General features: G+C 42.5%; 1 protein-coding gene across 1 annotated transcript in view; it reads left to right on the top strand.

Moving 5' to 3' along the window:
* npc1 (Niemann-Pick disease, type C1) overlaps nt 1-16,363 on the top strand; it is a 40,975-nt gene that overhangs the window by 22,893 nt on the left and 1,719 nt on the right. Inside the window, exons 16-24 of the mRNA XM_067977681.1 lie at nt 5-139; nt 3,227-3,316; nt 3,407-3,597; nt 6,147-6,262; nt 8,550-8,679; nt 10,862-11,062; nt 12,517-12,748; nt 13,688-13,801; nt 15,863-16,025. Of these exons, the coding sequence (XP_067833782.1) occupies nt 5-139; nt 3,227-3,316; nt 3,407-3,597; nt 6,147-6,262; nt 8,550-8,679; nt 10,862-11,062; nt 12,517-12,748; nt 13,688-13,801; nt 15,863-16,025 (1,372 nt within the window). The remainder of the gene's footprint in view (nt 1-4; nt 140-3,226; nt 3,317-3,406; nt 3,598-6,146; nt 6,263-8,549; nt 8,680-10,861; nt 11,063-12,516; nt 12,749-13,687; nt 13,802-15,862; nt 16,026-16,363) is intronic.

Raw genomic sequence — 16,363 nt, 5'->3', positions numbered from 1 at the left:
GCAGAGTAATCGTATGGATATCATGTGTTGTGTGAAACAGGAAAAAGTTGATACAGGTCATTCAGAAGAACTCCTCTTTAAATGCTTCAAACATATCTACGCACCATTTTTACTAACAAACTGGGTGCGGCCCATTGTGGTAAGTATTGGAATTTTATATGGGTTGTTAGAACTCATTTGTGCTGTGAAATCAGCAGCCCAGTTGTCGTGCTCTTCAATTTCATTTGTTTTACATGGGTTTTTGGTTGCTGATCATTGTGATGGTGAATTCAGTTATTAGATGTTTTAGTCAAGTTTACTGAATTTTGGGGGGGGTGGAGGAAGATCCTATCCTTAAGCCTTGATAAGGGAATAATTGGGAGTTTGTTAATGAGGTGCAAATGGATAGGATCATAAAACTAATGGCATACTGGATTTTACAGCAAGAGGTATGGAATAGAAGTGTAATGTAATGGTGATTCTATATAAAATCTAACTCCACAGTTGGACTACTGTTGTAGTTTGGGCTCTATTGTAATAGGAAGAATCCTCCCTATTATAAGAGGATAGGACTATCAAACTGTTCATTCATTACATAAGTGGGAGTGGCTCAAGTGACATTCAAACTATTCCAGGCTGCAAGTGATTTTTCTAATAAAAGAATTCATTCATGTGTGGGCATCACTGGCAAGGTTAGCATTTATTGCCCTTGAGAAGGTGATGAGCTGCCACCTTAAACTGCTGCAGCCCATGTGAAGGTTCTCCCACAAGGTAGGGAGTTCCAGGATTTTGACCCAGTGACTATGGAGGAATGCCAATTATATTTCCAAGTTGGGATCGTGAGACTTGATGGGGAATGTGCAGGTGGTGGTGGTCCCATGTGCCTGCTGCCCTTGTCCTCCCAGGTGGTAGAGGTCACAGGGTTTTTATTCATTCATGGGATGTGGGTGAGGCTGGCATTGATTGCCCATCCCTAATTGCCCTTGGTGAGCCACCTTGAACCACTGCAGTCCATGGTGACAGTTCTCCCACAGTGCTGTTAGGAAGAGTTCCAGGATTTTGACCCGGTGATGAAGGAACAGCGATATATTTCCAAGTTTGGGAGGTGCTGTCGAAGATGCCTTGGCAAGTTGCTGCAGTGCATCCTGGGAGGTTGGGGATGGTCATTGCTTGGCACTTGGCAAGTAACATTTGCACCAGACACTTATCAGAGGGGTTGCAAATAGAACACTGCAAACATCCCCATTTCTGACCTTATGATGGAGGGAAGGTCATTGATGAAGCAGCTGAAGATGGTTGGGCCGAGGACGCTGCCCTGAGGAACTCCTGCAGCAATATCCTGGGGCTGAGATGATTGGCCTCCAACAACCACTACCATCTTCCTTTGTGCTAGGTATGACTCCAGCCACTGGAGAGTTTTCCCCCTGATTCCCATTGACTTCAATTTTACTAGGGCTCCTTGGTGCCACACTCAGTCAAATGCTGCCTTGATGTCAAGGGCAGTCACTCTCTCTCCTCATCTCTGGAATTCAGCTCTTTTGTCCATGTTTGGACCAAGGCTGTAATGAGGTCTGGAGCAGAGTGATCCTGGCGGAACCCAAACTGAGCATCGGTGAGCAGTTTATTGGTGAGTAAGTGCAGCTTGATAGCACTGTCGATAACACCTTCATCACTTTGCTGATTGAGAGTAGACTGATGGGGCAGTAATTGGCCGGATTGGATTTGTCCTGCTTTTTGTGGACAGGACATACCTGGGCAATTTTCCACATTGTCTGGTAGATGCTAGTGTTGTAGCTGTACTGGAATAGCTTGGCTTGAGGCCCGGCTAGTTCTGGAGCACAAGTCTTCAGCACTACAGCTGGGATGTTGTCGGGGCCCATAGCCTTTGCTGTATCCAGTGCACTCAGCTGTTTCTTTATCACATGGAGTGAATCTAATTGGCTGAAGACTGGCTTCTGAGATGGAGGTATTGGGAGGAGGCAGAGATGGATCATCCACTTGGCACTTCTGGGTGAAGATGGTTGCAAACGCTTCAGCCTTGTCTCTTCCATTCATATGCTGGACTCTGGCATCATTGAGGATGGGGGTGTTTAGAGTCTCTTCCCTTTTTTAGTTTAATTGTCTACCATTCAGATTTTTCTGGCCTTCACTGGGTTAACTTAACTCTCCCACACTGGTTTCAAAATCTTCTTCCTTTTAAAAAAAGGAACATTTCATTAAATTTCACAAACCCCCTCAATAGAGAAGTCAGTATTCTAATACAAGTTGCATCGGAGGTTTAGTTGCCCTTATGATTCAGTGGGCAAAGAATAGGGTACATGGTTTTTTGTTTAGGCATGTGTAAATGCAAAAAATCTAGTAGCTTTTCTGCTTGTGGGAGGGATTGGGAGAAGATGAGAACTGTAAGTAGATCCTAAATGTTCCCACTTTAGAATATTGTATGGAGCTCTAGTACCCATTTATAGTAAGGATATTGAAGTTGTGGAAAGGGAAGATTTACTAATAGTACAAATAGAATTGCTAGACAAAAATTGTTTCTTTTCCATCCTGGTAGTCACAATACAATAACAGAGCTGTTGACAGACAATTCATAGCAATCAATCTCTCTATTGGTCTACAACAGTCCCAGACACGAGCAGAGGGAAACTTCAGTGGGACAGCTTTGGGAATCAGGTCTCTATGTAGGTATAGAAATGTGCAGTCTCCAGTGCTGCACTAACCTGCTATTGACTTAATGAGGGTCATCACTGGGTCAATTACTGTTATCTGTGTATTAAAACACAGCATGCTATTGGGACCAGGAAACAAGTGCAAGGTTATAGGACAAAGCTTAAAATAGGCTTGAAGTTAATGGCTCCAATTAAGAATGAGCACTGCTGTAATGTGCTACTATGATTCTGAATACTGTTAAGCAGATTAATGTCCCTTTTTTAAAGAGAAAAATCTTGGAAAAGATGGCTATACTTCTGAGACACAAGGAAATCAAATGCAATGATTTGAATTGGATATTAAATGGAGCCCTTGCTGGCTTGGAACTGAGTCTGTAACCAGGAGGGGAGTTCAATAGTCTAGTTCAACCTGACCATTGGTAATGGTTTCCAACTTGACTAAATTTTAATAATAGTCAGTTGATTCTCTGAACCATGGCAAATGTTGATTTTGATATTTTGGATTTACTAATCTTGACTTGTAATCTGATCATTTCTGTCCAAACCTATTGGAACTAAATTTAATTTTTCCTCCATAGATATCTGTATTTGTTGGCATCTTGTCATTCAGTATTGCAGTGGTGAACAAAGTTGAAATTGGATTGAATCCAACTTATTCAGTGCCAGATGTAAGTACAAAACACCATGTGACTCTCTCAATGTAACTGCTATTGTAGCACATTTCTGATCCAAGTGAATTATCTTTTCCTCCCTCCCAGGATTCTTACGTTCTGCACTATTTTGAATCGATGGCAGAGTACCTGCATGCAGGCCCTCCTGTATACTTTGTGGTAGAAGAAGGGCATAACTACACTTCTCTTGAAGGACAGAATGCCGTGTGTGGTGGTGTTGGCTGCAACAATGACTCTCTCGTCCAACAAGTTTACACTGCTGCTCTGCTGGACAACTAGTAAGTTCCATCAGGAACACCAGCATTGTGTTTCTGTAGTGCTTCTAATACCACTTAATAGCTTGCCAAACATGACTGGTTTTACCTTGGGACACTTTCTTAAAAGGTAGATACAGTCCCCACCACTTGCACTATTCCTGCTCATAGCCGTTATGGCCTATATCAGGCAAATGGCACTGACCATTTGCCATCACCATAGACATCAGTTACAACAGTGCCACTTAAACCATATCAAACATGCTGGCTATTGTGCCATTCTGTACAGGTACTTGCTGATTTTTTTAAAAGCTCCATTAATTTCAGGGCATGTCAGATTAACACTTAACATGGGAGGTAGTCAAAGTGGGAGACTTCAGGCAGCTTCAACAACTTTCATTTATATAGTTACTTTTAACATAGTAAAACTTCAGTGTTATCAAACAAAATTTGAAAGAGCCTCCAATTAGGACAAATGACAAAGCTTAGTCAAAAGTAGGGTTTAAGGAGTGTCTTGGAAAAGTAGAGGTTTAGGGAGGGAATTCCAGAGATGGGGCCTAGGCATCTGGAGGCACAGCTGCCAGTGGTGGTGAAGGAAATCAGGGATGTGCAAGAGGCAAGAACCCTAATGCAGAGATCTCAGCATTGGAGATGGGGAGCAGTGAGGCTATGGAAGGATTTGTAAACCAGGATGAGAATTTTAAAATAAAGGCATTCCCAGAGCCAGCATAGGTCAGTGAATAGGACTTGGTGTGAGTTAGGATACAGGCAGCAGAATTTTGGATGAGCTCAAGTTTATGGAAGGTGGGAGACCAGCAGAAGAGCATTGAATAGTCAGGTCAAAGGTAACAAAGGCATGGACAAGGGTTTCAGCAGATGAGCTGGGACGATCGACAATGAAAGTAGGTGGTCTTGGTGATGGAGCAGGTATATGGTCAGAAACTCATCTGGGTCAATAGCATACCAAGGTTGCAAATGGTCTGGTTCAGGGAAGAGGGATGGAGTCAGTGGCCCAGAAACAGAGTTTGCAGCAGGGACCAAAGACTGACTTCAGGCTTCCCAATATTTAGTTGGAGGAAATTTCTTATCCCATACTGGATGTCAGACAAGCAGCATAACAAATCAGGCAGTGTAGGGGTCATGGTGAGAGCTGGGTGTTGTTCAGGTTCCACATTGACATGTTCAGATGTTGCCAAGAGGCCACGTGTAGATAAGACAAAGGAGGGTTCAGGTGGTTTTATCTGCTGCATATAGCAGGCAAATTACATTGGCACAAACACACCCACCAAATGCAGTGCAGACAATATTCTGAATGTCCAGATATGAACTGGAGGCAGTGTAAGTTTTGACATTGAGTGTATGGACTGGACATAATCTGGTCTTGGATTGCACTAATCTGCATCTTGGATTTTTTAAACTAGAATGAATGTGGGTCCTATTCAGACAAATGTAGGGATTGTATCAGTTTAGTTTGGACATGCACTGCCCCACTGTCAATGGCTCACCATAATTGCTTGGCAGATCAGAAACTGAGTCATGGTTGGAGAGGTGGTCAACTTGACCAGAAGCTGGCCCATGCCACCTACTAATTGGGCAGGTGGTCTACCTAAGCTTTTGGCTGCAGAAAGCTTAACATTTATTACTTTGTTCTAGTGTCCTGGTCATTATTGCACTGTAGCCAACCAGGCACTGATCTCTTGCTGTAGCCAAGATTGGTGGTGTGTATTTCAAATAATTGGCTGTAAAATGGTATGGGATGTCCTGAAGACACAAACTTGTATAAATTGCCTTTCAGCAATGTTCCTATAATCATTTAATGCTTGTTTTGTTGTAACATGATGCTGATTTAGTAGCAGTATCTTACACAAGTTCAGTAACATTTGTATAACAATGATTGTTCAAGCCATCTTGCATCAATAAAACATCATAGAATGATACAGCACAGAGGGAGGCCATTCAGCCCATTGTGCCTGTGCCAGCTTTGAAAGCTATCCAATTAGTCTCTTTCCCCATAGCCCTTAAAACTTTTCCTTTTTTAAATATGGAAGTTACCATTGACTCTGCTTCCAGATCATAACTCACTGCATTTATATGGGGAAAAAATACTGCCCCCCAAAAAAACACTGGTTCTTCCAATTACCTTTTTTAAATGTGTACTCAGTCACTGACACTCCTGCCAGTGGAAACTGTTTCTTATTTGTTTACTCTATCAAAAGCCTTCATAATTGTCTCTGCTCTAAGACAAACAACCCCAGTCTCTCCACATAACTGAAGTACCTAATCTCTGGCACCATGCTAGTAAATTTCCTCTGCACCCTTTTTAAGGCCTTGACATCTTTAAAGTGTGCAGCCCAGAATTGGACTCCAGCTGATGCCCAAGTGATTTTATAAAGGTTTAACATAACTTCCTTGCTTTTCTACTCGTGCCTCTAAACCAAGGATCCCAAATGCTTTTATTAACAGCCTTCCCAACTTGTCCTGCCACTTTTTCAAAACCACTTGTAACTGATATGTGCTGTAAAGGTCCAGTGCTTATCTTTCTTTAACTGGGTTTGTACCTGTTCCCTTCTCAGTACAAGAATTGGCTTCCCGTCGTCATCATGGATTGACGATTACTTTGACTGGGTGAAGCCGCAGTCCACCTGCTGCAGAGTCTACAATGGTTCCGAGAAGTTCTGCAACGCAACAGGTGACACTGCATTGTTTAACCAGTTGTTTGAGTTGGTTCTCCAGAGCCGATAGGACAAAAACAATAAGTGGAAGTGGGAAAAAATATAAAGGATTTGATAGGGTCGATTGAGAAACTTGCCTCTAGTGGAGTCTAGAACAAGGGGGCATAACCTTAAAATTAGAGCCAGGCCATTCTGGGTAGTGGAAATCTGGAACACTTGCTTCCCCTCCCTTCCCCCCCCCCCCCCCCACCCAAAAAAAAAGCTGAGGCTGGGGGTCATTAAAAATTTCAAAATTCTGTTTTGAAAAAAACAGAAAATGCTGGAAATACTCAGCAAGTCAGTCTTTCTGGAGGAAGAAAGATGGATCTAGAGGAGTTGCAAATGGCAACAGCAGAACCATTTACCAGCAGCTGCAGTCCCACAAAACAAGGAGCAGTGGTTATGGTCTGAAGTTATTGAAATCAGACTCCAGAAGGTTGTAATGTGCCTAATCGAAAGATGAAGTGCTGTTCCTCACACTTCATTGGATCTGTGTAAGAGAACAGAGTAGGACAGGAAATTAAAATGACAAGTGACCAGCAGGTCAGGGTCACACTTGCAGACTGAGCAGTGGTGTTCAGTAAAGTGATAGCTACATCATTAAATAAATTTAAAACAAATAGTTTCCTAGAAGTAAAGGGAATTGGGGGTTACAGGGAGCGGGCAGGAAATTGGACATGAAGCTGAGTTCGGATCGGTCAAGGCCCTGTGGGCGGCGGAGCGGGCCCAGGGGCTGAGTGGCCGGGTCCTGTTCCTACTTCTTGTGCTCTTTAGATTTGAAGTTAGGATCAGATCAGCCATGATATTGAATGGCAGAGCAGGCTCGAGGGGCCAATTGGCCTACTCCTGCTCCTATTTCTTATGTTCTTATCTGCATTTCTTCTCTCCCATGTAGAGGAGACTGCATTGAGCAGCAAATTTCAGTTTAGTATACTGTAAGTACAGGTAAATTGCTATTTTACCTGGAAGGAGTGTTTGGGGCCCTGGATGGTAGGATGGGAGAAGGTGAAAGGGCAGGTGTTGCATCTCCTCTGCTCACAAAGGTGCCATGCAGAGGAGAGCGTATGAATGCTGAGGGATGATATGTTTGGAATTGCACTGGAAATGGCAGAGGATGATATGTTTAATGTGGAAGGTGAGGATAAGGGGGTCCCTTATGGTTCTGGGAGGGGTGAGGGCAGAAGTGTGGGCAATAGGACAGCCACAGTTGAGCTGCCCTGTCAACTACAATGGAAGGGAATCCTCAGTTGAAGGAAAGACCTAGCGGAAGCACTAATGTGAAAGGTGGTGTTTAGAACCAATGAGATGGAGAAACTGAAGCAATGGTCCTTACAGGAAGCAGGGTGGGAGGAGGTATAACAAGGTAGCTGTGGGAGTTGGTGGCTTATAATTGGTTGACAGCCTATTGCCAGAAATGGAGCTAGAGAAGTCGAAGGGAAGAGTCACAAATGGACAATGAGTGGGAAAGGTGGAAATTGGAAGCAAAGTTGATATTTTCCAGTTCAGGGCAAGAGCAGGAAACACCACCAATAGTCATCAATGTACTGGAAAGAGGTGAGGGAGGGGGACCTGAATAGGACTGGAACAAAATGTTCCTCCAAGCCCAGCATAGCTGGGACCCATAGTGACACCTTTTTTATTTGGAGAAAGTGAAGTTCAACAAGAACAAGTTCAGCCAGGCAGAGGGAGGTGGATGGGGACTGGTTAGGCCTCCAAGGAAGTAGCAGAGGGTCCGCAGGCCATCCTGGTGGTGATGGATGTGTAGAGGGACTAGCAGTCTATGGTACAAGGGAAATGGTTAGATTTTTGTTGGGTAAGGGTTGCAGAACCAAGGTGGGTAGTTACAGATCAGCCATGATCTAATTGGATGGTCAAACAGGCTTGAGGGGCTGAATGTCCTGTTCCTAAAAACAAAATAATTGCAAGTATGCTAGTCTAGACTGCATCAAGCAATTGTCATACATAATCTGATGTATATCATTGGGAGAGGGAAAATGAAGAGTGGGTGATGGAACCCCAAGAACACTGGCCAAGGTTCCTATTTGATGCTATTTTGGGGCCCTCTCCTGGAAGTTTTGTTATAGATATTCATGGGATAAGCCTTAGCTGTGACAGTGTTTGCAGGTTGTATAACTTGCTGCCCAGGTATGCACACCTTCTCATGTAGGGGGGAGGAGGTGGAAAAAATCAGGATTCCACCTGAACCTCAAGTTTCTTGGAAAGGAGAGGGGGAAAAACTGACTTGTTCTTCTTCCATTCTTGTAGTTGTTGATCCATTGTGTGTTCGCTGCCGTCCACTAACTCAAGAGGGGAAACAAAGACCATATGGAGAAGACTTCATGACATTTCTTCCCATGTTTCTGTCTGACAACCCAAATCCAAAATGTGGTAAAGGGTAAGCAACTACAGTCCTGTTTCAAATACCAAGATTTGAGTTTAATGGATTGTTAAATCATTGGTGACCCTTGAGCAAGACCACTTTTTTTTTTAGTGGTTGTCTGTTAATTGAATTCCAAGACTTGGAAATTTTTTTCCCATAAATTAAATCTGTGGCTTTGCTAAGTTTTCTGAAATGGGCATTGCTGGATTTTGCTGATGTTGGAAGCCTTAGTACTGTTGCCTTTTGAATCAATTTTGTTTGGGGAACAGCTTCTAATCTAGCAGGTGTGACTTGCTGGTTTGCCTGCTGTATTATAACTAGGAGTGGTTTTTTTTGATGTGCCTTCAATAGATGTACAAGGACTGCATGGAGAAAAGCTCTAATTGGACAGGTTTAATACAGCTATCCTTTTTAAAGCCAGTGTGACATGCAAAAATGTGATCTTTTTAATCTGTTGAACACTCCCATATTGAAGGTGCTCCTTGAGTGCATTCTGTGCTCAATTAGAGGCTAATGTTGGTCAAACTTTAAACATTCAGTGGCTTTCCTCTACCTGTGTGGCTGATTAACATAAACCTGGTCCAGGGTTGATGTAGTGCATGCTATTGCCAAGATGTGGATATAATGGATGCTCCAAGCGTAACCGATGCTTGTTTATCTTTTCACTCCCACAGTGAACCAGTTGACTTGTCACTGGTGTCTTGCTCCTGGCAAGTGTCTACTGACATCACGAGGGCAAATCAAACTCCTGTTAAATAAATGAGCCATTGCAGAACATCAAGTATAAATGATTGTGATTGCAATGGAGCAGTTTTAACACTCAATCCATTGTTGTGGTAGAGAAGCAATGATTTTTAGGAGTACTGGGAATGAGGTTTAGTTCTGATCTGGAATGCACGGCCTGAAAGGGCAGTGGAAGCAGATTCAAAAGGGAATTGGATAAATACTTGAAGGGGCAAGAGCAGGGGGAGTGGGACTAATTGGCCAGCTCTTTCAAAGAGCTGGCACAATGGACCAAATGGCCTCCTATGCAATGAGTCTACTTCAGTTCTTGCCCATTTTTATTTACCAAAATTTATGACCCATTTACTGTCTCAACAACTAGTTTCCTTACTGTTCAGCCACTCTAATGCCCTGGAGTAGTGCCATAGGTTAGATAGGTGGTTAAAGGAAAGGGTGATAAAGGGATATGGGAATATAGTGGGCACAAGCAATGAGCACACTTCCTTATGTGAAGGATGAACATGGACTGGTTGGTCTGTTTCTATTTGGGTCTGATCAGTTCCTCAGGCTGGCTTGAAATAACCAGCTTTTGACAGAGCTGCATGTGATGAGCTGGAATTTTATGTGTAATATACTTTAAGTGTTTGACTTTTTCCTTTCCACTGAGTCTCAATTTTTCAGCACTGAAGAAAGTTATTTGGTCAAGCTAATCTCACTGCAGTGCTGTCCTCACAACCTTGCTGCCTCCTCTGTTTGAAATTTTTTATTTAAGAATGCATTGCTCTCCTCTACCCCCCTAGTCCTGTGGCAAAGCATTTCATGTCTGCATTTTATATAGTGCCTTTCATGACCCAGCACTTTCCAAAGTGCTTTAAAGCCAATGAAGTACTTTTTTGAAGTATAGTCACTATCTTAATGTAGGAAAGAAGTTTCCCTAATCCCATCCTCTTAATATTTTACACTGACCCCTTGTCACTGAATATTCCCCCTGTTGGGAGTCACTGTCAAACCCTCTAATGCTTTGTTTCTAGTAGAAACAGTCCTATTAATACTGCAGCTAAATTGGCTGCTTTAATTTTTGTTCCTGCAGTTAGACAAGCCATACATGGGAATATCACTAGGAACAGAGAAGGCAATTCAACTCCATCTACCTATCTTGGTTCTGTAACCCTCAATACCCTTATCAATCAATCAATCTATCAATCAATCTGGTTTGAAATTTAACTGACCCCCCCCCCCCCCCCCAACAGCCTTAACAGCTTTTTGGGAGTTCCAGATTTCCACTAACATTTGCAAAGTGCTTCCCCAAATCACCCCTGAACAGCCTAGCTCTAATTTTAAGGTTATGCCCCTTGTTCTGGATTCTCAAGAGGCCAGTTGCAAGGGAATTGAACATATTTAAATGTTTTTGTGGGGATGTGTAGTCAATAGAAAATGACTTAATGCTGCTAACCTAAATTTCTCTCCTCTGTAGTGGACATGCAGCTTACGGCTCTGCGGTGAACTTGCTTGATAACAATACAGCTGTGGGAGCTACTTATTTTATGACTTATCATACAGTACTGAAAACATCTACAGACTTCATTGCTGCTGCCAGGGAGGCACGTGTTCTAGCTGAAAACATAACCCAATCCATGGGCATTTCACACAAAGGTTATCGTGTCTTTCCATACAGGTAACTAACTGTACTTGCACTCGGGATGCATTTAAATTCATTTCCCAACCTTTTCAGGGAAGAGCAGGAATCTATAATTGCAAATGTACAAGAACTTCATTTGTATATAAAACAAAGCCCCTTGGCAATGATAACCAGACCAGTGATCAGAGTTCAGTCACTTGCTTTTACTACTGTCCTCCATTTTAATTACTGGGATCTTGTAATTTAGACAATTCCTGATCTGTTGGAAAAGGGTCAGACTGGAAATGGGAGAGTAATGGTGAGCTATAAGTGGCTGGTGGGCAGAACTGAGGTGATCAACTCTTTATGGAGGAGACTGCACAGTGAGCTGTGAATACACTCCACTGGATTAGAGGCTGTGCACAAGTTGCTATCTCATTGGACTGTTCTGGGGCTTTGAACAGTTGTGGGAGCAAGTGAACAGACAATTGCATCTCCTGTGTTTACATTGGAAAGTCAGTTGGAAGTATAGATGGTGGAAGTGAATCAGGGTGTTGAGGAATGGTCCCTCTGAAAGGGGTGGGGTATCATGATTGTAGCACTAGATTTAGCAAATGTAGAGGCTGGAGAGTTGGAAGGTGAGAACTGGGATTGTTCTCATGGTTAAGAGGAGGGTGTTGGGGCAGAAGTGCAGAAAATGGAGCTGACTCAGTCGAGGACCTCGACTGCAATAGAAAGTATCCTTGGCTTAAAAATATGGAGGATATTTCAAAAGCTCTGGTTGAAAGGAATACCCCAGCTAGCTGTGGGGGTTGGTGGGCTTATAGATGTTAGTGGGAAACTCATTGTTGGAGATAGGGAGGAGTCAGATGGACACCCCCCCCCCCCCCCCCCCCCCCCAAGCTTGAACAATATCTCCTTTTCTAGGCACTCTGCAGCCTTCTGGTCTGAATGTTGACTTCAGGCTTTGGCACTAGCCACCATTTTAGCTTCATATTTGAAGCCCAGATTTTCCATCTTGTCTAGTTTTCCCTTAAATGCATCAATGACTAAGTACATGAGGGAGAAAAGAATAGGATATGTTGGTAGGGTGAGGCGGCTTGTGTGGAGCATAGACCTGTTGGGCTGAATGGCCTTTTACTGGTGCTTAAGTCTGTGATGTTCTCATTTCCTCAGGGATCCCACTTCCTTAACTATTTTCACATTTTTCTTCTGTCCACTTTCACTGTAGTAATGTAACAGATCAGATACACTTTGTTTTACTAAATGTATTAATGTTACCTTTTAACAATGAGTTCTAAAAGGTATGCATGAGGTGTTGGGTCAATGTGCTTCCAGCATTTTCAGCTTTTTGTTTGATTTCCAGCCTCTGGTTATAGAACAGGGTAAAAACTGCATTCTCAATTTACTTCATCTTTAAATGCCAACCCACACTTGTAAGATTCTTGTTTAGCAAATGGCACATACTAATGTTGGAAGATTTTCTTAATTAATTGTTCTCTTGTTTACAGTGTGTTTTATGTGTTTTATGAACAATATTTCACAATTGTGAATGACACGATTTTCAACCTCTGCATGTCGCTGGGAGCCGTGTTTATCGTGACTACAATCCTGTTGGGCTGCGAAGTCTGGTCTGCAGTGATGGTGTGCATCACTATTTCTATGATAATCACTAACATGTTTGGAGTAATGTGGTTATGGAACATCAGCCTTAATGCAGTCTCACTAGTAAACCTGGTTATGGTGAGTTACTTCTTGCATTTACAAGCTGCTCTATAGCTAGCATCATGTTCTGATGCACTGGGGTGAGAATTTAGCAAGCATTTTCCAAATGGAGCCATTCTCAACTTCTCATCAGAGGCTGCAGTAGAGTTGGAGCTGGGTAACTAATTTCACTAGTAGCCACGTCTCAATGCAGCACACCACAAAAGGAAAATGCTCTTTGCAGTAATCCTTCAAGGTACATTCTCAACAGTTTTGATCGTGCCTGCTTAACTGGCCTTGTATTTTAACTCTACAAAATGAATACAACTAGCTGGCCCACAGGAGTTTAGAATGCAGCATTCTGTATTTTGTATTCAGTCTGGTGAGATTTATTTACCAGAGTGGGACTGTTCTATTGCAGGTTGAATTTATATTCTCTGCAGTGTAGAGCTGTTGTGGCTGTGACTCATCTTGATGGTACTTGGTAAATGTGTGCAGGTTTGATGCCCTTAGTTTTCTCTTTCATGTCTGACCCTCTTGGTGTCACACTTTTTTTGTTTTAATCTGTTCCTCTTGCTCGCTCATTCTTTTGACCAACTGACTTTTTTCCCCAACCAACCCCTATTTTCTTTCTTGTAACTCAACTGCTCCTGGTGCTTTTAATCTGCATTTGCCTCCAGCCTGCTCTAGTCAGTGGAGGGATGGATAAGTTGTCATCTGGAGGTCTTTTGTGCACACCCTCCATCATTGCCTGTAACATTGGACCTGGGTTGGAAAGCTATTGGTGTTTATAGGAGTACAAAGTGCAGTGAGTGAGCATTCATAGTCTGTTAATGACCATATACTAGAGATGGTGTAGTAGAACTGATGTCTGATTTTTGGTTTAAAGGGAATAATGGCCACTGGTTTTGCAATCTGGGACAACAGAATGGCTATTGATTTATTGGCATTAACAGACTTTATTTCTTTTTTTTGTAGAGTTGTGGCATTTCGGTTGAGTTCTGTAGCCATATAGTTCGAGCATTTTCTGTTAGTATGAAGAAAACCAGAGTGGAGCGTGCTGAGGAGGCATTGGCAAATATGGGTAGTTCGGTAAGTAACTATCAAGGAAGAAAATGCTGCCTGATTCTCAGTAAAGGAAGATGTAGTTGATATTGGATGGGCTAAAAATTGATAGATGAGGTATTGGAAAGGCTGGCTGTACTTGGTCGCAGTCACCCGGTCCAGATGGGATGCATCCTAGGTTGCTGAAGTAAGGGTGGAAATTGAGGAGGTACTGACCATAATCTTCCAAACATCCTTACATACAGGGGGGGTGCCAGAGGACTGGAGAATTGCAAATGTTACACTCTTGTTCAAAAAAGGTGTAAGGATAAACTCAGCAACCACAGGCCAGTTAGTTTAATCTCAGTGGTGGGGTAATTTTTAAATGACCCAGGAGAGAATTAAGCCACTTGGATGAGTGTGGATTGATTAGGGAAAAACAGCACTGATTTGGTTAAAGGCAAATCATGTTTAACCTGATTGTTAACTCATCAAAAAGTGGGTTATGTGTATCTGGACATTCAAAAGGCGTTTTGATAAAGTGCTGCATAATAGGCTTGTCAAGATTGAAGCCCATGGAATAAAAGGGGGTAGTGGCAGCATGGATACAGAATTGGCTAAGTGACAGGAAACAGAAGCAGTGAGCAGTTGTTTTTTGGACTGGAGAGTAAACTGTGGTATTCCCTAGGGGTTGGTACTAGGACCACTGCTTTTCTTGCTATTAATGACTTGGGTGTACAGGGCACTATTTCAATTTGCAGAAGAGGCAAAACTTGGAAGGGTAGTGAACGACATCAAGGATAAAGACAGGCTGGTGGCATGGGTGGACATGTGACAGATGAAATTTAATGCAGTAAAATGAAAGGTGATGCCTTTCCTCATTTACTGAAATCTAATATAAACTAGAGGGCACAATTCTAAAAGGGGTTAAAAGAACAGAGACCTGGGGGTACATGTACACAAATCTTTGAAGGTGGCAGGGCAGGTTGAGAAAACAATTAAAAAAAAAAATACAGGATCCTGGGCTTTATACAGTCAGAGTACAAAGCCAGGAAGTCATGAACAGTTATAAAACACTGGTTCAGACACAACTGGAGTATTGTGTCCAGTTCTGGGCACTGAACTTTAGGAAAGATGTGAAGGCCTTAGAGAGGGTGCAGAAAAGATTTACTATGATTCTAGGGATGAGGGACTTCAGTTACATGGATAGACTGGAGAAGCTGGGGTTGTTCTCCTTGGAACAGAAGGTTGAGAGGAGATTTGATAGAGGTGTTCAGAATCTTGACATCTCTAGACAGAGAAACTGTTGCCATTGGCAGAAGGGTCAAGAACCAGAGGCCATAGATTTAAGATGATTGGCAAAAGAACCAAAGGTGATATGAGACTTTGATTAGGATCTAGAATGCACTGCTTGAGGGTTTGGTGGAGGCAGATTCAATGATTGCCTTCAAAAGAGAACTGGGATAAGTACTTGGAAAAAATTTGCAAGGCTACAGGGAAAAGGCAGGAGAGTGGGACTAGTTGGATTGCTCTTGCATAGAGCTGGCATGGACTCAATGGGCCAAATGGCCTCCTTTTGTGCTGCAACCTTTCTGATTCTATTAAGAACTTTGCCATCCTAGGGGACAAAGGGCAATAGCTTCAAAAATCTTGCCAATGTACTTTAGATACAACTAGAAATGAACAACTTGCATTTATAAAGTGCCTTTATGTAGTAAAATGTTCCACAGGAGCAATTATCAAACAAAATTTGAGCCACATGAGATTAGGACAAGTGAGGTGGATTTTAAGGAGGGAAGAGGTTTAGGGAGAATCAGAGCTGAGTGCCTAGGCAGCCGAAGGCACAACTGATGGTGGAACAATTAAAAGCAGGATCCATAAGAGGCAAAAATGGGAGTGCAGAGGTCTGAGGGTTGTAGGGCTGAAGGAGGTTAGAGATAGGGAGGGGTGAAGCCATGGAGGAATTTGAAAACAAGTACAACTGGAAATTAACTTGGCCCACCACAGAAGTCTACCCTGTCTCATTGATGCTACCCACCTTTTAGGTGGGTAATGTGCTGCTCATATGTATCTATCAGCATCTGGACTTTAAAACTTTTCTCTCTCTAGGTGTTTAGTGGCATCACACTGACCAAGTTTGGAGGTATTGTGGTCTTGGCATTTGCCAAATCTCAGATTTTCAAGATCTTCTACTTCAGGATGTACGTGGCGATTGTGCTTTTAGGAGCTGCTCATGGTCTCATATTCCTTCCAGTATTACTTAGTTATATAGGTAAGGTTGTTTGCACAATTCTTTGTTTATATGAAAGCAAATTCAAGCTGTGGCTCAAAATAACTGGCTGTCATTGATTATTTGAGTTTTATTTAATGTTTAATTCAACAAATTGTCAATTCTGGCACTGATCTGACAGCAAGGAGAGCATTTAATTTAATGAGTTATTTTTAAAATTTGGCTGTTACCAGCAATTATTCAAGCTTAAGCAAAATTGCTCCTGCTGGGCATCACAGCAGCAATAACTTGCATTTATATAGCACCCTTAACATAACAGACTTCAGGAGGATGTAGATGCAGTGGTGAAATGGGCAGACATGGCAGATGAAATTTAATGC

The sequence above is a fragment of the Heptranchias perlo genome, chromosome 3, assembly GCF_035084215.1.
Source record: "Heptranchias perlo isolate sHepPer1 chromosome 3, sHepPer1.hap1, whole genome shotgun sequence".
NCBI lineage: Eukaryota > Metazoa > Chordata > Chondrichthyes > Hexanchiformes > Hexanchidae > Heptranchias > Heptranchias perlo.
Note: the sequence above shows the minus strand (reverse complement) of the source record. Positions and strands in the feature narration are given on the sequence as shown.